General features: G+C 43.9%; 1 protein-coding gene across 1 annotated transcript in view; it reads left to right on the top strand.

The window, feature by feature from the left end:
- The first annotated feature begins 2,920 nt into the window (after positions 1-2,920).
- Positions 2,921-18,730, top strand: part of TKT (transketolase) — a 42,073-nt gene continuing 26,263 nt past the window's right edge. Inside the window, exons 1-4 of the mRNA XM_084839999.1 lie at positions 2,921-3,132; positions 13,268-13,385; positions 14,487-14,600; positions 15,582-15,679. Coding sequence (XP_084696125.1) covers positions 3,026-3,132; positions 13,268-13,385; positions 14,487-14,600; positions 15,582-15,679 — 437 coding nt within the window. The 5' untranslated portion in view covers positions 2,921-3,025. The remainder of the gene's footprint in view (positions 3,133-13,267; positions 13,386-14,486; positions 14,601-15,581; positions 15,680-18,730) is intronic.

Below are 18,730 nucleotides of genomic sequence, written 5' to 3'. Positions count from 1 at the left end.
CTGGAATCAGACTTCAAATTACCTTGTGTGTTGCCCAAATCTAGGGGATTTCAGCAACCACAACGGGCGTGGGGCCTGAAGAGGAAACAAGGAGGACCACAGAAACGGAGCCTGGTTAACTAGGGCATGGCTGCACTAAAGTGGCAGGGCTTTCCACCCCAAAACTGGTTAAAAGATGGACCTTATTTCTGCACACACTCACACAATAGAGAAAAGCAGATACAGTGGTGGAGGCTATAGTTTGTATGGAAAAGACCTCTAGAAGATAGGTTAGGTCCTGAAATATGCCTTTCCTGGGATCCTGATGAATTGTCTTGAAGACGGAGCTGAGGTGCAGAGAACTCCAGTGACCGCAGAGGGAAGGACCCTTGAGAAAGGCTGTACGCTGGTCACTTCAATCTCCAAATGTGGAGATTTAGACAGCCAGCACTGGGTGTTCTGGAGAAAACGGTTGAGGAGGCTCCATGACTGAACCCCAGGTTCCCTGGCTTATGGTGCAATCCTATCGATTGCACCCTCAATGATCAGAAGCCCCCGAACTCAGAGGCTTCCGATCATCCAAGGCAGGAGGGACAGGCGGAGTCAATCTTCACCTCCCCAACTTCCTGCCCTGCATTTTTCAGTAAATGGGCTTTTTTGCCCGTCTGCTTCAGTGGTGAAGCAGGCTGGAACAGACTCAGGTTAACTCCTATCCTGGCCTCTCCAGTCCCCTCCTCATCCACCGAAATGTCCCCCTTTCCCCTCTCTCTGAGGTCACTTTTCCAACCTCTGAAGCCAGCAGGTGCAGTTCTTTCCATGCTGGCTGCAAGGGGGTGGGGTGGGGTCTGACTCCCCCTTCGGAGTTTCCTATAGGATACTGCTGTCCCCTCTATCCTCTCAATGTCTAGGGGCCATAGGATTGCTCCCTTAAAGTTATTTTAGCAAAGGAGTGGGAGCCAATGGCCGTAGCCAGGATTCTGGGCTTGTCCCACGCCAAAAGACTGGAGTGTTGCTGATGAACCTTTGGGAACTAACAGAGCTTGACAAGAACCGGGAGCATATGTTGCCAGGGGCTTTGGGAGGGCCAGGAATGTGATTTCAACCATGAAGTGAGGGTCCAAGAGACAATGGGACCAGTGGAGATCTGATGTCCAGGGTTCTTAGTGTTTTTAGACAAAGCCAAACAAAAGGGACAAATACTTTGGCCACCAGGGTGAATATCAGCCTTAGACAAAGTAGACAAAAGAGGAAGAGACAACACTGGCCAGAATGGACAATAGTCTCAATAGGGCAGATTCCTCTGCCCAAACCTACTCAGGACATACTAAGTGATCAAGAATAGAATCTTCCTGTAATTCCCAGAAGTGGGAATGTCTGCCCAACCATCACATTTACCACTAATTATGCAACACCTTGGAGGTATGTGAGTCTGTGCCTGGGGTTTATTCATGATTAATCCTGGTTAATATGCCTAATTAACTGTGAGATGCTCAATCTAGTGTGGCTGATTATATTGCTATAACTTGATCTGAGCACATGACCAGAAATTCCTGGCCTCATGGCATGATGGCTTCGGCCCCTTTAACCATTTCCACTATTAGCAGTATACATGCCCTCCAGGCTTATCTGCAGACAGGGTGCCAGGCTGAACTTCTTAAAATGGTAGCACATAATATCAAATACTGAGACAACATATCTCTCAGGCTTCTGTGCCAAGCAACCAGCCAACCACTTGTATCTGAGTCTGTCCTTGTGTTAATGGAGATGGAGGTGCAGACAGAACTGTGGTAGTGCAAAAAAGTGGGTGATCAGCTACAGTGAGTGGGGGTCTAAAAAGAACACGCTGAGCTACAAATGTAGCCACAATGCTTTTCTGCTGTTAATGTAGCAGTGCTTCTTTTTGAGTCAATAAAAATGTAAAAGTGATATAAACTGTACATCCTTGATCTATTTGCATACCGTAGTACACCGTTGGCGCATGTTGTCTCTGCCCCTCCAATTATTCTGGCAGTGAAAACAGTTTTACTTCCAGCAGCACTGGAGGGGAGGGGGGAGCCAATGTGTTCATAAATCCCCACTTCTAAACCTCTAATGGCCAAAGTTCGAAAGAGAAACATTAGGCAGCTACTGGAGTTTCCTTACAGCAGCTTGAACATTTCTTAAAATTCCAGCACCATAAAAATATAAATGGGGCCCTGCCCCCAAACATTGCGTAAGAGCGCTTCTGTCCAGGGTTCCATATCGCCATCCCATTCCCTCCTAGTCACACACACTTTCCCTCCCCCACATAGTCAGCATCCCATGCCCACTGAGCATGCTGCTTGGGCTGATTTTGTGGGGTGGGGGTCCTCTATTCTGGTTTGGGGGGTCGCGCCCTACCCCAGCTACATTCAATTATTTCATTTCTCCATTGATGTCCGAGTACCTTGGGGACAGTTAAAAACACTTCCCAGTATGAACCAGGACGACACCTCCCAGAATTCCTGACGATTGGCTATACTGGCTGAGGCTGATGGGGGCTGAAGTCCGAACCAGCTGGAGGGCAGGAAGTTGGAGAAGGCTGCACTGGAGCTTGATGTACTTCGTGCAGGCTGCTTCCCGGGCCGCGCCTTTTCTTCCCTTGCTGCCTGAGTGAACGTAGCTCCTCCTAGCTCCTCTCGGGCAAGGAGAGAGCAAAAGGATGCGGCTCCTAGGCCGAAGCGCTGCGCCTCCTTCTCTTCGCACGCCAGCCGGCCTTGGCAGCCGCCGGGCCGAGAGAGAGAGGCGGGAAGCGCGCACCTCCTGGCAGCGCCCGAAGGCGGGGACTTGGCCGGGCGAGCGAAGAGCTTCGCGCCCAGGCAGGCCTCGCCGCCCCTCGCTCCGCCCGCCGCCCGGAGGTAGCTCTGGCGCCTGGCCCCGCCTCGCCGGGCAGGACTTGGCCGAGCGGCTCCGCCCGCCCTCCCTCCGTCGCCGAGGCCAGGCCTGCTCAGTGCCTGCCGCTGCTGCGCCGCGCCGCCCGCTGCCTCCTGTAACGCGACGCCGCCGCCGGCCACGTTCCTGCTTCGCCATGGAGGATTATCACAAGCCCGACCAGCAGACGCTGCAGGCCCTGAAGGACACGGCTAATCGCCTCCGCATCAGCTCCATCAAGGCCACCACCGCGGCCGGCTCCGGGTGAGCCAAGGCGCGCGCGAGGAAGGGAGGCAGGCTCGGGTGGGGGCGAATTCTTCACTGGAGAGGTGCCGGGGCTCCCGCTTGCCGGGGCCACACCCTCTCCTCTGGGAGGCCTGGCATCCCAGATACGAGGGATCTGGCAGTCTTTACCTGGTAGTAAGGGGAAACGCTTTGCACATGCTTAGAAGCATTCGGGTCTCTCCCCCCCCCCCCCCCCCCAACACAGGCGCGCGTTCTGGAGAGGAAATTTGCCTTTGCAGAGAGATTGCGGAGCTGAGCTTTGGCTCAAATTAATTCATGGATGGATGGATGGATGGATGGATGGCGGAGGCAGCGGCAGCCTGTCTGACATGCTCACACCTCAGCCTTCCCCCCACTCCTGTCTGCACTCCATTCCCCCCCCCCCATACTCGGGGCTGGGCGGGGGGGGGCTCTTCTATCGCCTGACATAGTTGTTCCGTGCCGCCGCCACCCCTCCCCGGAGAGATCAAACCGCTTGTGTGGGGCGCTGGAACCTGCCGACCCGGGATCCTGGCCAGGTGATGAGCTGGTAGTCTCTACGTTCCTTGCTATCATCTCTGGCAGATCAAAGCTATATATCCAGGCACCTGAAGGTAGGAGCGCCAAGTTGCTGTCTTGACGAGCAAATGGGGCCCTTATCTGCATTTCGCCCCACTTCGTACACCTGCCTAAGACAGTTGACTAGTCCCCGCTAAAGTCTCCCCGTGATATGACACGAGGAGATGGTCGTGCTTTCACCACCTGGTCGTGCTACAGGCGAGCTGGAAGCTAATGTGTGGAGGAACCCTTGCCGCCCCTCACGTGTTCTTCTGAACTTCTGTGCCCCAGATGGAGCTTGCCCCTTAGCCTTCCGTGTGTGAGCAGCCGGCGAGACGGTTAAGTATTTCTGCAGCAAATCTGTCTGGTGCGTTGAGCCATGTGTCTGTCTTCAAGTTGAACGCCTCAGGGCTGTTGCTTAGACACACTGTGTTTGAGTTTAGTGGGGTGCGTCTCTTAAAGCAATCATTTTGCAGCTAAGCCCAATTACAACTTTTCCAGGGCTGGTGATCTCTCTGGTGAGTGTTAGACCTATATCTGCCACGATACCCATCAGCTATATCCCCTCCCCCCCCAAAGCAAATGAAAAATAGAGCTGAAAGTATGGTGATCTTGAATTGCAAAATGGATTCAAGGCTGCCTTTAGGGTTAAGGCTAGGTTTTGAAATGTCGTTTTGAAAGAACCTTTAGATGCCAAGTATTATGTTTCACAACACCTAGGATGAGCAAACCAGGTTTGGTAATAACCTTATTAAGCTGTCAATTTCAACGGTTTGAACAGATACCTGCTGGTTCCATGTAGTGGAAGGTTTTCTTTGGACAGAAGGTGCAGTCTTTACAATTCAGTTTAGAAAGCCATATGTACAAAAATGTCAAGATAAGGTATATAATCCATGGTAATTCTTCTTGTTCCAATATGCTCTTATAGGCAAATTGAGACTTATGTTTGTTGTTTGCTCATTTGGGAATTGTTAAGATTCCATGGAAGGAACCCCTTTTCAGTGGATGGGAGCCAATAACTGCAGTCCTGTTCCCATTTAGATTTAAGCCCCATTGAACTCATGGGGTGGGCTTGCTTGCTTCCACATAGACATGCCAGGTTTAGATATTAAACCTGGAAGTCACAGTTCAAAATCCCATGTGCTTCAGTCATTTGTAAGCCCACTTGCAAAAGGAAATAAGCATAAGAAAAAAATCACATTGAGTAGGACATAAAAAAAACGAGTAGGAGCTGTAAGATATTGGAGGTGTGTGTGTGTCTGTGTATGCAGAAGGGAAAAGATTTGTTGTATAACAACTTTCTCATCCTGTTGTTTGGTTCAAGAGCTTATTTCTAAAAGAGTGCAAAGTAAACAGCTCTTAAACATTCCAGCCTGCATTTATGTGCAGATATATATTCAAGTAGTGTGTGTAAAAGCATTTGAATAAATGAGGATGGCTTGTAGGACAAGTTGCACTTTACCATAATTCTGTCTGTTTTAATTATTTATGTAGGTTTGAGCAGCTAAAATGAGAGAGATTCAGAAAGCATGAGCATGTTGTATAGACAGCTTATTTTAACACAAGATAGTAAGGTATTGTATAGGTTCTTTATAAATATTTTGATATGATAGAAAGAGAACCCAGGAATGCCAAGCCGATGCACAACGAGAATGAAAAAAATAATTTATGCTTTAGGCCAAATAATTCTTTTTCATTTTGTGCCTGTCAGTCATAACTAATTGTCTGCAGAATTTCAAGTTAGCCAAACTGGGATTATTTGCCAGATGCCCTCAGTCTCAAATGGACAGTTTATTCAGGTTTCTGGACAAGGTTTATTTTAGGCTGTACTGTCTGCAGATTCCAGAGTGAGCCTAGCTTTGGTTGTATTCTATTGATGGGGGGACGGACGGACACCTTTTGGTATTTTTTCATGCAAAAATGAAGCCTTTTTTTCACACTAAGATTTATTTAATCTTCCCCTGACTCTTTTGCCCTCCATCTTCTTAGAACTAGGTTTGGCCAAGGCATTTCTCTTTTTCTTATATAATGGAAAATATTGGTGTGTTCTATAAAGTTTAGTTAAGGTTTAAATTGCTGTATTTTATTTTTAAAAGTTTTATAAAAATGTTATATTTTTGTATGAGGTTGAAATGTTTGTGCATTTCTTTCAGTACTTTTTGCCTGTAATGGTGTCACTGAAGTCTGTTGTGTGAAGATCTTAGGAAAAGGTTATTCTGCACTGAAGCACATTTACGTGGTGTGTTAAAGCCCCACACCCATACCTGCTGTTCTGAGGTCCCTCAGATACAAATCCTCTGACCCAGGCATGGGCAACTTGTGGTCCTCCAGATGCTTTTGCCTGTAACTCCCATCAGCCATCACCATTGGCTATGCTGGCTAAGGCTGATGGTTTTTAAACTTTGTATATTGTATTTTAATATTTTAACTTTTGTAAATCACCCAGAGAGCTTCAGCTATGGGGCAGTATAGAAATATAAGAAATAGTAGTAGTAGTAGTAGTAATAACAACAACAACAACCTCTCCCAGTGGTTTCATGTATATGTTAAATAAATAGCATGGGGAACAAAACAGAACCCTGAGGAACTCCACAGGCCAATTGGCCAGGAAGTCGAACTGAAGTCCCCCAGCACCACCTTCTGGGTTCGCCCCTCCAAGAAGGGAGTCAAGTCCCATCCTAGCAAGGTGGTCCAGAAGGATACCATGGTTGATGGTATTGAAAGCCACTGCGAGGTCCAGCAGAACCAACAGGGACATATTCCCCCTGTCTAGTTCCTGGTGTAGGTCATCCACTAAGGCAACCAAAGCTGTTTCTGTCCCATAACCAGGTCTGAAGCCAGATTGAAATGGATCTAGATAATCTGTCTTATCTAGGAATCCATGGAGGTGGGAGGCCACTATGCTCTCCAATATCTTGCCCAGAAATAGAATATTGGAGACTGGCCTATAATAATCCAATATGGTGGGTTTCGGGGAGGGCTTTTTTAACAGAAGTCTCATCACCTCCTCCTCCTTCAGGCAGGCTGGAACTCTGCCTTGACCAAGGGAGGTATTAACCACTCCACTTACCCACTCAGCCAGTCCACCTCTCGCTGCTTCTATGAGCCAGGAAGGGCAAGGGTCTAGAAGACACATGGTGGCTCTCCCCTCTCCCAGGATCCTGTCCACATCCTCAGGCTGTCCTCATCCTCATTTGTATCCTCAGTACAAATTGAAAAGCATCCAACGATACTGGACAAGCAGGGGCCAAAGTTACATCCATTGGGTCTGTATCAACTATAGCATCCAAGTCAGAGCGGATCTGAGTGATTTCGTATGCAAAGTGCTGAGCAAATTGTTCACAGTGGGCTGCCGAGAGGTTTAAGTTCTCCTTTTGTGGGCTAGTGAATAAAAGACCCCTGACCACTCGAAACAGCTCCACTGGACTGCTATTTGCAGATGCAATAGTGGCAGATTTTTTTGTGTGTGTGCTGCCCGTATTGCCACAGAGTAGGCCTTCAAATAGACTCTAGCCTGTGTTTGATCAGATTCACTCCAGTTTTTCTGCCAATGTTGCTCTAGTCATCTTCTCACACGTCTCATTGCCACCACCTCCCTAGAAAGGGAGGGTGCTGGTGTGGCTCCACTTTGTGAGAGAGGATGCTCAGGAATGATTGTGTCCATGGCCCTGGTCATTTCTCCATTCCAGAGACTGGCCAGGGCTTCGACAGAATCACCTGCTGAGGCAACAGGAAAATCCCCAAGAGCCGTCAGGAAACAATTTGGATCCATCATCCTCCTGGGGTGGACCATTTTAATCGGCCCTCCACCCCTGCAGAGGTTCCGAGTGCCAGCAAGTCTAAACCCCACCAGGTAGTGATCTGTCCGTGACAATGGAACTATAGAGCGTTCCTCCACTCTCAGATCACTATCACCCCATCCAGCACAGAAAACAAGGTCCAGAGTGTGCCCGGCAGCATGGGTGAGGCCAGATACCTTTTGGGACAGACCCATGGTTGTCATGGCGGACATGAAGTCCTGAACCACTCCTGACAGGGCAGCCTCAGCATGGGTGTTGAAATCCCCCAGCACAACAAGCCGAGGGGTCTCCAACACCAACCTCGAGACTACCCCGGCTAGCTCAGGAAGAAACTGTTGAATGTTGAGTGGGGAATAGAATCCCTATTCTGTCTGGGCCACCCACCTTCAAATACACACACTCAAATGCAGCAGACTGTGGGACAGGGCACCTGGTCAGGGGGATCGAATCCCGATAGACCACTGCCACTCCACGTTCCCACCCCCCAGGTCTTGCCTGCTGCTGGACAGAGAACCCTAGAAGGCAGAGCTAAAAGAGATTAACACCCCCAGCTTCATCCAACCAGGTCTCTGTAATACAGGCCAGGTCGGTGTGCTCATTCAAGATCAAGTCCTGGATAGCAGTTGTTTTACCATTCACTGACCTGGCATTCAGCAGCAGCAGTTTCAATGCCGGGTGTCTGTTGCCAGGGCCATCCAGGTTATTTGAGTTGGGGGACAATTTCTCCCAGACAGGGTGCAGAAGGAGCTGATAAAAAGTACAACTGGTTATCATCACCAACTGAACATCCAGCAGCATATGTGGATCCAGGGCTGGTTATACCTAAACTGAACATTTGCTCTGTCGAAGGCATGCACCTCTCTAGAAGCTGCAATCCAAGCTCTTGCCATAATCTCTACTTTATCTGGATTCACCCTCAGTCTTCCCAGCAGAGAATGTAACACATTCTTCAGAGTACTGGGGTTAAATAACTGGAGGCAGTTTGGGCTCCCCAGATGTCCTATGAGTGTGCCTCTGGTTGAGGACAAACAACTTGGATCGGCTTTGGCCACTGCTCTTCTGTACTGCGTCGACTTAAATGAGATTGTGTCATATATTGCCACAACTCTTTCAATGAAGTTCATTGTTATTTAATAGACAACACTTATGAGGAATGAGATAAGATGGAAAAAATGAGGAAATTATTGAAATAAATGCACCTAACCATAAAGCAGAACCATGCGATTCCTTTGAAGGAAGTTGCCTTTCATACTGCCCATGTATTGTTGCATTTGTTGTATTTACAACATCAAGGTGGTTCCTGTTTTATTTTCTAAAGTCAGATTCTCACGAAAGTCAATGGGAGTTCTGTCTGAAGGAGGCCATGAGGATATGAAGTGATAGGCTGGGTAATTAAGAGATGGGAACAATGCAAGAGTCCTGTGTTGTGTGTTAGGATACTTCAATATAAGGACCAATGTTTAAATGGTATTGTACTAATGGCAAGAGGCAGAGATGGAGTACAAACAAATCTAATCCGGGGTGGGCAATTTTTTGCCCTTGAAGGCTGCATGTGGTGGGGGGTTGGGATTTGCATACTGGTGGTGGGCATATCCAGGGGGAGTGTTCTCATGCACATCCCTTCTCTCTCACACAGTAACAGATACACATGCACACAGCCTCCCCCATTCACTCGCACTCTTTCATGCACACACAATACACACACATGTCTCCTCCCCCCTCGCAGCATAGAGAGGTTTAAACATTTCTTCCTTGCACACTGAGATCCCATCATGTATCCTCCCTACCATCTGCTCAGATAATTGGTGCCTTTCCCTGCTCCAGTCAGCTGTGAGGCAGAGGCGGTGGGGAAAGGTGCATGACTTAGATGTGGGAAAGGTGCATAGGCTCTCCCTGCGTGCTTTCCTTCCCATCCCAGTCATACTTGGCTAGACCACCAAGCAGCTGTTTGTGCACCAAGCAGCTGGAGTGCAGTTTAGCTGGGGAGTTGCCAGTCTGTGGTCTGATCCCTCCCCAGCTATCCCTGGGCCTAATACTAATCTTCACATGAGCCATGGGTTCCCCAAGGGTTGTTTAACACTTGCACAACCCACCCCAGCCTGGTTTGGATGACACAATCCGCAGTGTGGTTTGAATATTGAAAATGGGCCCCAGCATGCGCCACTGCCCACTGTGGCTTAAATAAGCCACGGTGGGCTATTTGTTTGTGTGAACAAGCCCAATGTTTCCCATTCCTTTTGGCCATTTTTACCTTTGCATAATATCCCCCTGCACCTGGTGCATTTTTGCTTAGTTAACTATACATGCTGAGCCAGCATTTTTGTACTGCAGCTCTGTTTGTTTTGGGTGGGTAAAAAGAGCTTTTGTGTTTAACGCAAACAGTTTGACCAGACCAGAACTAATAGAATCTGACTATTGACAGAAGAGAGGTTTTATTTTTTTCAAAGGTAAAAACGACAACTAGCTACTGTAGTTTTGGAGGAATACTTTATTTGTAAGATGAGCTACAAGAAGGTCTAGTCTTTAGAAATAAGCTACAGTTTTATAGTTTGTGTTTGCATAGTGTTCACAATGTCAGCATTCCTTTAGAAAAAGAAAGCACTGTCAGTATTCAGTTTGCCTTTTTGTTATTGGGAATGCCTCTTGCAAATTTATAGGAAAGAAAATAGATAAATTGCAGACTGAACCTTTGTAAGTCCATAGTTTTAATAGAAAAAAAATGTCATAAATTGAGTTTCAGATTTTAGAGCATAGCTTGTCTTGTAAACTAGATTCCAGTTATGGATGGAATCTGATATGTAGTTAATATACTCTGCTAAGAGTTGCTATTACAGTACCTCAGTTCATTTTGAAATAATTGTTCAGGGCTTTTGCACAAGTCTCATTAAAATTAGTGGAAATTGCATAGCAGCAATGCTTAGTGTTTTTTTGGAACATCAGTATTTTGCAATCAAATCCTAAATCTGGAAGACCGTTCCAATGAATTTAATGGGACTTGTTTCTCAGTAACCAAGGCTGTAATTTTAAGCACACTTGATATTTTTCCCATGTGGAGTAAGTACCCCAATTTTTAAATATTTCCTTTGCTTATTAAGGCAACTTTAATCCAGTGTTATAGTGTGGTGTTTTTAAAATGTTAACAAAATTATAGGAGTCCTCTACCAGGATCAAACAACATTCTGAATATTGGGTAATATCCGGTGTTAATCCTATGTAGAGTAAAACCATGGAAATGAATGAGACTTAAGTTAGTCATAGGACTAACACTGGATATTACCCATTGATCTGAGAATGTCCAGAGGGCTTGCCATGTTGGTCTGTTGTGGCAAAAACAACAAAGAATCTTGTGCATCTGGCGATGTGGAGTCTAGTCCAAGAAAGCTTATGCCATAACAAGCATGTTAAAGGTGCCAGAAGGCATTGTTGTAACTGAGAGTGGTTTTTGTTAGATCATTTTGCTGCAAAATGTTTTAAATAAATGTTTCCTTTTTCAAATGTTGGTTTATTCTGTCTTTAATTTTTTTATTTCTACATATCCACCAATAGGTTTTTTAAAACTTTTCCCCCAGAGCAGCAGTTCTTTAGAGAGATGGTTAAGTATAAAGTTTATAAGATTTAAGGAATGAAAGCCTTAAGCAAGCATGTAAAGTTTATTGATTAACTGCCATGTATAAATATTTACTAATACATGTTTGAGTTGTGGCTTTAAATCTAATTATTTTAATTCCTAGTGTGCAAAATACTTACCATAGGATGGACACTAACTTTTACCCCCAAATGTTTTTAAAGTATTTGCATGTGTTTAAGAAATTGTTAATGAGAGTGCTGTTTCTGAAGGGATTTCTAGTAGGGAGCAATATTTAATTGGCACTTTTGATCATAAACACATGATGTAGACTTAACTTCTATCAATGTCACACAACGTTCATATCCTGTGTTTGGATTTATGGTATTAAAATGCTAACATGCATGGGAAATGGAAAATACTATGTGCCCTCCAAACAAGTGGACGTTTACTCTCTAAACAGGGTTTCTGTTTTTTAACTAAAGCAGTTGCACCATAATGTGTTAATTGCTATTACAAGCTGACCTGCATTTGTTCCACTGAATCATTGCAACATGTTACTGATGGTTTTTAACTGGTAACTATTTGAAACTGTATGTAATCCTGTGTTGCAGGCTCAGGAAGTTGCTCAGGCCTGAGCAATTTTACTCTAATGCTGCAGTCCTAAACGGACTTAATAGGGAGTCAGCATCATTTAATTGAGCCTGTTATGTTAAAAAAAAACTTAATTAAATTATATATTCTTAATTAAATCTGGTTCTGAAAACCAGAGGCCCTGTTTATGAGCTTCTGTTATAGAGGGATGTATATAATGTTAGGTTAACTTAAGTCCCATTCATTTCAATCAGTCTACTTTATGTAGGACTAACACTGGATACAACTCATAGTCTATAAGTAATTGTATGTTTCAATTCAGGCTGTATTTCCATAAAATTTGGCTTTGGAGGCACAATAAATCACAGTGTACAATAATGTTTGCTTTCTTAGTTTCTGAGAAAAAGGGTAATGGTAGCATTACCCTTTATGCAAAGTAGATAATTGTGCATAATATTTTTTAAAAGAGGATTAGACACCAGGGAATCCCTAGAAAATTTACATTATTAGTTTTCCATGTTGAAAGTTCAGGGTAGGCTGCAAAGTAAAGGATATGACAAATTAAACAAATAAAAACGGTGGTGTGAAGAGCAATGCATAGAGCCCTACTCGAACAATTAAAAGCCAGGGATTTTGCAAACCTCTCACATACATTAACTCTGCTTTTGCTGTCTGGTACACAAGCACATGTTAAGAGGGTGTTATTGGTTGATCTTAAAGATCACTTTGGGATATATGGGAGGAGAAAGCAAACTCTTTGACATTTTGGTTCTAAGCCATGTAGGATTTATGCTGCATTAAACAAAATCACACTTGCTTCAAGTCCTGGGATTGCCCATAATTTATAATCCAGAATCGGAAATGGCACAAGCCCTGTCTGTTCCTTTTGGTAATGGTATGTTCCCTGTTTGTTCCTTTTGGTCTGGCATGATTATTCTGGAAACCAACTGGAACAGATCTAGAAAATTCTAGATAAGGTGCTCCTTCATAGTGTCACTGAAATCCCTGTGGCAAGTCTTATTGAACTAGAGCATCTACACTCACATGTTTTCTCCAGTCTCTCTTGTGTGTGAGAGAGAGACTCACCAATATCATAATGCACAAAATTGTATTTGGAAAATAGGTTGGCAGACTCACCTTTCTATTTTAATGGCCTGTAGATTTTTTTTAAGTGTTCAGTAGATGACATTTAAAACTTAATGTCTAGCCAGATAAGTGCTTTTTTAAGCCCCTTAAATTATGTAAGCTATGGGCGATGATCCATTTTTGCAAAATACCTAAATATTGTCAGGGCATCCACCAGGTGAAGAAATCTCCTTGTGTCCTCTACAGGAGATAAAGCTTTTCTCTAATAATATAAGTGAATAGAAAACTGCTTCAAATGTTTGTTCTGTAGACTCCAGCTGGTTCTGGTGACGTTCCTTGATAGCAGGATGCACAAACTGTTCTGTCACTAAAGCCTTCATTTTAACATCCATTTGGATTGTTAAAGGAGTTCTTGTATATGCTTCTAATGGCATATTTTCCAGTGGAAGGTGGGCATGCTGGTATTTCAGTGATAGGAATGTGACCTGACAAGGGGCTGTAGTTGTAACATTCCATGTGCTTTGATTTGCAGCCACCCTACATCATGTTGCAGTGCTGCAGAAATTATGTCTGTGCTGTTTTTTCATACCATGAAGTATAAACCGCAGGATCCCAGAAATCCCAACAATGACCGGTTTGTTCTCTCTAAGGTAAGAGCTAGATCTTTTCATGCGGTGCCCTCTAAGATGATCTTCCAAGGGTTAGCTCTGATTGAATACTCAAGCAGATTCCTCGTGAATCTTGGTAACAGAGAAAAAAATATAATCAGCAGAGTTTTTATATAAAAACATGAAATGATAATGTCTTTGGCATGAGAATGCTTTTGCCTTGTTAAGGCTTTGGGCCAAATGCAGAGAAAGTCAGTCATGCTTCAGTCCCACTGAAGTTAGTAGACAAGTTAGATGTTCCATTAATTTCAATCAAACTTTGGTTTGACTAATGTTCTTGGGATTTGGGCCTTTCCCCCCATCTCCATCTCTACACACAGTGAAATCAGGATTGGTCCTAGCTTCTATGCTTACTGAGTATAGAAATAAGTGAACGACTGAGTCAGGAGGCCCCATGGGCTGTATATTGCAGGGTCCATGTGATCCTGTGTGCATATAAATGCAAGATATCCTGCTTTGTTGATTTGCTTGCCCTCCTGATATGTGGAGCACAAGAGGGAGAAAGTAGGTAGAGTCTCTTGGTTTTGAATTCAAGATCTTTTCCTTTGCAATTGTAGATATTAATTAATTTCCCTAATTCCCTTACTAAATTATGTAAGCTTGTCTGCTCTTGCCCTCCTTCTTGTTTTTCTGTTCCTATTTTTGAGATGTCTGCCATGCTGTTCCCTGCTCTGGAATAGCCAATCCCATTTTCTGTTAAGCCACTTTCCATTTCTCTTGCTACTTGTTTTCTGTACCCTTTCACACCTCCTAAATCCTGTTGTCTCCTAGTAAGACCCCTCAACAGGGACTGTGCCACCTCTGTTTGCTAGTATCTAGCACAGCCTTCCCAATCCCAGTGCCCTCCAAATGTTTTGGACTACAACTCCCAGAAATCCTGGTCATAAGCATGTTAGCTGGGGCTAGCTGGTAGGAGTTGAAGTCCAAAACATCTGGAGGGCATTAGACTGGGTAAGGCTGACCTTAGCAGGTTGTTCTCAGTAATTAAATGCTACATGTGACATTACATTTTTCACCCCTTTGCATGCCATATGGCCCCTTTCCTAAGATGTTCTATAAATGTTAATCTTTTTCTTCTTCTAGGGTCATGCAGCACCAATCTTGTACGCAGTCTGGGCTGAGGCAGGCTTCATCCCTGAATCAGAATTGTTAAACCTGAGGAAAATTGATTCCATTTTGGAAGGCCATCCTGTGCCAGTGAGTGTTTCCACAAACACAGGCTTTCCTTATGAGAAATACATGCATCTTTTTCAGTAGTTTTCTATGTCCTCTGCATAGTAACAAAACCCATGAGGTTGACGAAAATGAAATGGAATGAAATGAAATAAAATGAAGAAGGAATTTTCAGTGAAAGAAAGCAAACAAAAATATGACTTTACATTTTAATAGGGCATTCTACACCTTTAGTTCAGGGCTGGGCAACTTGTGGCCATACAGATGTTTTGGCCCACAACTCTCATGATTCTTCACTATTGGCTATACTGGCTAGGGCTGATGGGAGTTGTAGGCCAAAACATCTGAAGGGCCAAACGTTGCTCACCCTGCTTTCATTTACTGCATGCTAATGATCGCTATAGTAGTAAAACAGACTTCTTTTTATGAAGCTCCAGCATATCTCTCTTATCTCAGAAAATGTAGGGGGTGTTGATTTATCCACGCATGTAAACAGACTCTATCCTCCTCCTCAGAAGCCCATGGAAGTTGCACTTGAGTTTGGTGAGGGCAAACACAGGGACAGTTTCCTAGTCCAGCCTTCCCCAACCTGGTACCTTCCAGATGTTTTGGACTACAACTCTCAGCATTTATGACCATTGGCCATGATGTCTGTAACTGATGGCAGTTAAAGGTGAAAACATCTGGAGGGCACCAGGCCAAAGAAGGCTGGCCTAGTCTTTGATCTGTTTTGTCTTTGGAAGGTTGTTAGGCACAGCCATTTTGTGTTACTTCAAATAGTTGTGTTTGCAATGTTCAGACAATCCTGATTGTACTTGGGGGATCCATTCTTAATTCATTGGAATCCAGTAATATGACCAATGCAACAGGTGCCATCTAATGGCAGAAAACACAGCTACAAATGTTTTGGGCATGCTTGTGTACGAAGGATTGAAGCCTTCGTATTTGTGAAGTAGGCACTCTTTCTCTTTCTTTTTAAACATACTGTTGCCTTCTTGTTTTTAGAAACAAGCATTCACCGATGTAGCTACTGGATCGCTTGGCCAAGGATTGGGTGCTGCATGTGGTATGGCCTACACTGGGAAATACTTTGATAAAGCCAGGTAAATTTTCTTGAACAAGTTTAGCCCTTCTAGATTGCATTTGGGGAAAACAATAAAGATATGCCATCAGATTGCCATCTGATCAATAACACTATTTCTTTGCACAATCAGCTTTCAATTTCAAATGTCACTTTTGAGATTGCAGACAGTGGCTGTGTTCTTAATAAGATGAGATATGAACAATGCTTTTGACTGTATACATAGCCTCTTACCTTCTCCCTTCATACGAGAGAACTAACAATCTAGAAAGTGAGGACTTTCAAATAATCATTATAGTTATTTGATTCATTCAAACTGGAAAACTATGGTTAACGGCTTCAAAACAAGCCAGGATATGAAGCCAATGTCAAACCATGGCTTCATATTCTGGATTGTTTTGAAGCCATTAATCATAGTTTCTTGTTTCAGACGAAATAGGAAAATATAATTGATTGAAGAGTTCCTAGTTTGTTCACTGCTGCTATGAAGGGAGTAGCCAAGGGGCTGTATACATGCCCAGACTGCTCATTCATCATATTCATCATATTTACTAAGCTGAGATAGGATCTTCCAAACCAGTCCTGTGTTTGGAAGATGTTTCTGCTGTTAAAGTAATTACAGAATGAAGAAATGCCAAATCTGGTCAACGACCCTTGAACTACAATGATAGATTGTTCTGTGTGTGTACACATATGTCATTCCATACTTCTGTAGGAATAATGTTAGCATTAAGAGGAAGGTGACTTGCACGAAAGCAGTCTCTGGTCTTTAGTTTGCACGAAGCAAATTTTGTTCAAAGGTTGTTATGGCAACACAGCACTGTAGAACAGAAGTGGGTGGCAGAGGATATAATGCAGAAGCATCCTGTTGTGCAACCCTTAGATTGCTCAAGGGGGAATAGCATTTGGCCATAAACCCAGCATCTGAATGACAGTCCTGTTGAAGTTGGCATGAAAATCTTCATGTGGTGTAAAAGAAAAATAGATATCCAAAGGCATGTCTGTGTTGGGGAAGTTGATGTATTTTTATGACAGTTTTAGTGCATGAAAATGTAGGTTGTGGAGTAAATGTAATTTTAAATAGTATACTTCACTTGCTTGAAATAATTTCTGTGTACAGTGATTAGCTGATCTTAATGCAGCCCGGCAGGTGGCATTTGTAGAAAAACTTCCTCTGTTTGCCATTGGTACATGCTGGCTATTTGCGTGGGATGCTTTAGAGGAGCCAGGATTTTGTGAAATTGTAATTTAGCTAAATGAGTAATCAGGTTTGCAGATTACTATAATAGCACAACCTGCTCTCATCGGTATTTATTTTTTATTTCTGCTGCCACCTTGCTGTCTTTTCATTTCTGCTGCCATCTTGTTTCACCCTGCCCTTCAGTGTATCTAATTTGCATACTGATGTTTGGGCACGTAGACAAATCTGCCCAGAAATAATGCAGCCATCTGTAAAACCTTTGGAAAAGTGGGTAATGCATTAAAGCTAAATGGGAAAAACCTGTCACTTGGTGTTTGCTTTGATTCAGAAACACTTAAGATTGGGAGAAGGTCATCAAGTCCATCTCGGTTTGGCAACTTTTAAAAATTTCATCCTCCTCCTCCTGAACCTCTTGGGCTTTTCCCATGAGATGCTGTGATGAGCATATTACCTTCACCCATTAAATTTCAACCTGTCTGACATAGGAGTACTGCCAGAAAAACATGGCAACTGTCTTTGTGGTGTAGGTGTAGTGCTAAATTTTGAAGTGCGTCGTGATGGTTTCCATAGCCATACCCCTAAGGAGAGTCCAAGAATTCAGGCAGCTTTGTTGATCTGTACCAACAAACCAGTACCAGCAGTTTTCATCTCCACCAGGAGCAGAAATTTTGTAACGCTAATGGGTCTTAATGGCCCATTCGAGACCAAGCCAATATATTGTTGTCAGGGAAATTAATTTCCTCACACTTATTATTAGAATTGCAGCTAAGCTCAGAGGGAACAGAGACCTCTGAAGGGGTGGCAGATGAGGTCAGCATCTCTGCTAATAAAAAAGGGCTGGCACTGCATCCCTGTGAGCCCTGGCTCCACTACACCACTACCCGAGACTCAAAGTGAGGCTTACTTCACACATCAGCTCTCTCCAGCCCCTGCTATCCCCTCCAATAAACATCATAATCCATGTATCACTTTGTGTCACAGGCAGAGAAAAAAACAAACTATGCCATATCGGGATATCCTCGGAACAGATACTTCCAGATGACTCATCCCAATAAATCCATTTGCTACATTAGAAGGCAAACCTGGGGGGAATATTTTTCCCCAACCTTAAATACAACAATTTATTGACCTTTGAGCATTAGAAAAACAATTTACCATCTTCCCAAAAAGCAGGGCTGTGTCACAATTAAAGACATGTTAGTTGATTGATCGTATGGGGTCTAATCAATTTATATCTACACATTTGCATAGGAATAAACAATAAGTCAGATATTGTCTTAAATGCCAGCACATGTTGCAACAGAAGAGACATTTCATCCTCTGTCAGAGAGAAGGGGGGGTGCCTCTTCTGATGCCTGTAGTTAAGTGCTTATTAAAAACATAATTCAACTTAAAAATTCCATATTGCTTGATTAGCCATGGGTACTGAAAAGATTTTAAATTGGGGAATACCAAATGTCTTGGAAGGTTGGGAGGAACCTTTTTGGCTGCAATAGGTCACAATTGAAGGCCAAACTAGATATGGCACTAAATGCATAACTTTGAGATTGTATTTATTTTAATTTCCACTTTGACATGTAATAGCTGCTGCAAAGCAATGGGATCAGAAATTTTGGTTAGGAGCCTGGGTAAGAGAAATGGATAGGAAGCTTCCATTGGCTCCAGTGGGAGCTTTCCACCAGGGTGGCTGGAGCAGAAGAGGAAAGGCTTAAACGGTCCCTCTCTGTGTGCTGTGGTCCTGATCATCTACCCCCTCTCCCCACAACAGCAGTGAAAATTGTTTTTCAAGCATTGAGTATCACATCTACTTTGGCCCTGAGATATAGCAGTTTTTACACTTGGGCTCCAAATATCCATAGTGGACGGCTAGCA

This window comes from Heloderma suspectum, chromosome 2 (assembly GCF_057233095.1).
Source record: "Heloderma suspectum isolate Gila_16-S chromosome 2, 16-S_ref, whole genome shotgun sequence".
In the NCBI taxonomy this organism is placed as follows: domain Eukaryota; kingdom Metazoa; phylum Chordata; class Lepidosauria; order Squamata; family Helodermatidae; genus Heloderma; species Heloderma suspectum.
Note: the sequence above shows the minus strand (reverse complement) of the source record. Positions and strands in the feature narration are given on the sequence as shown.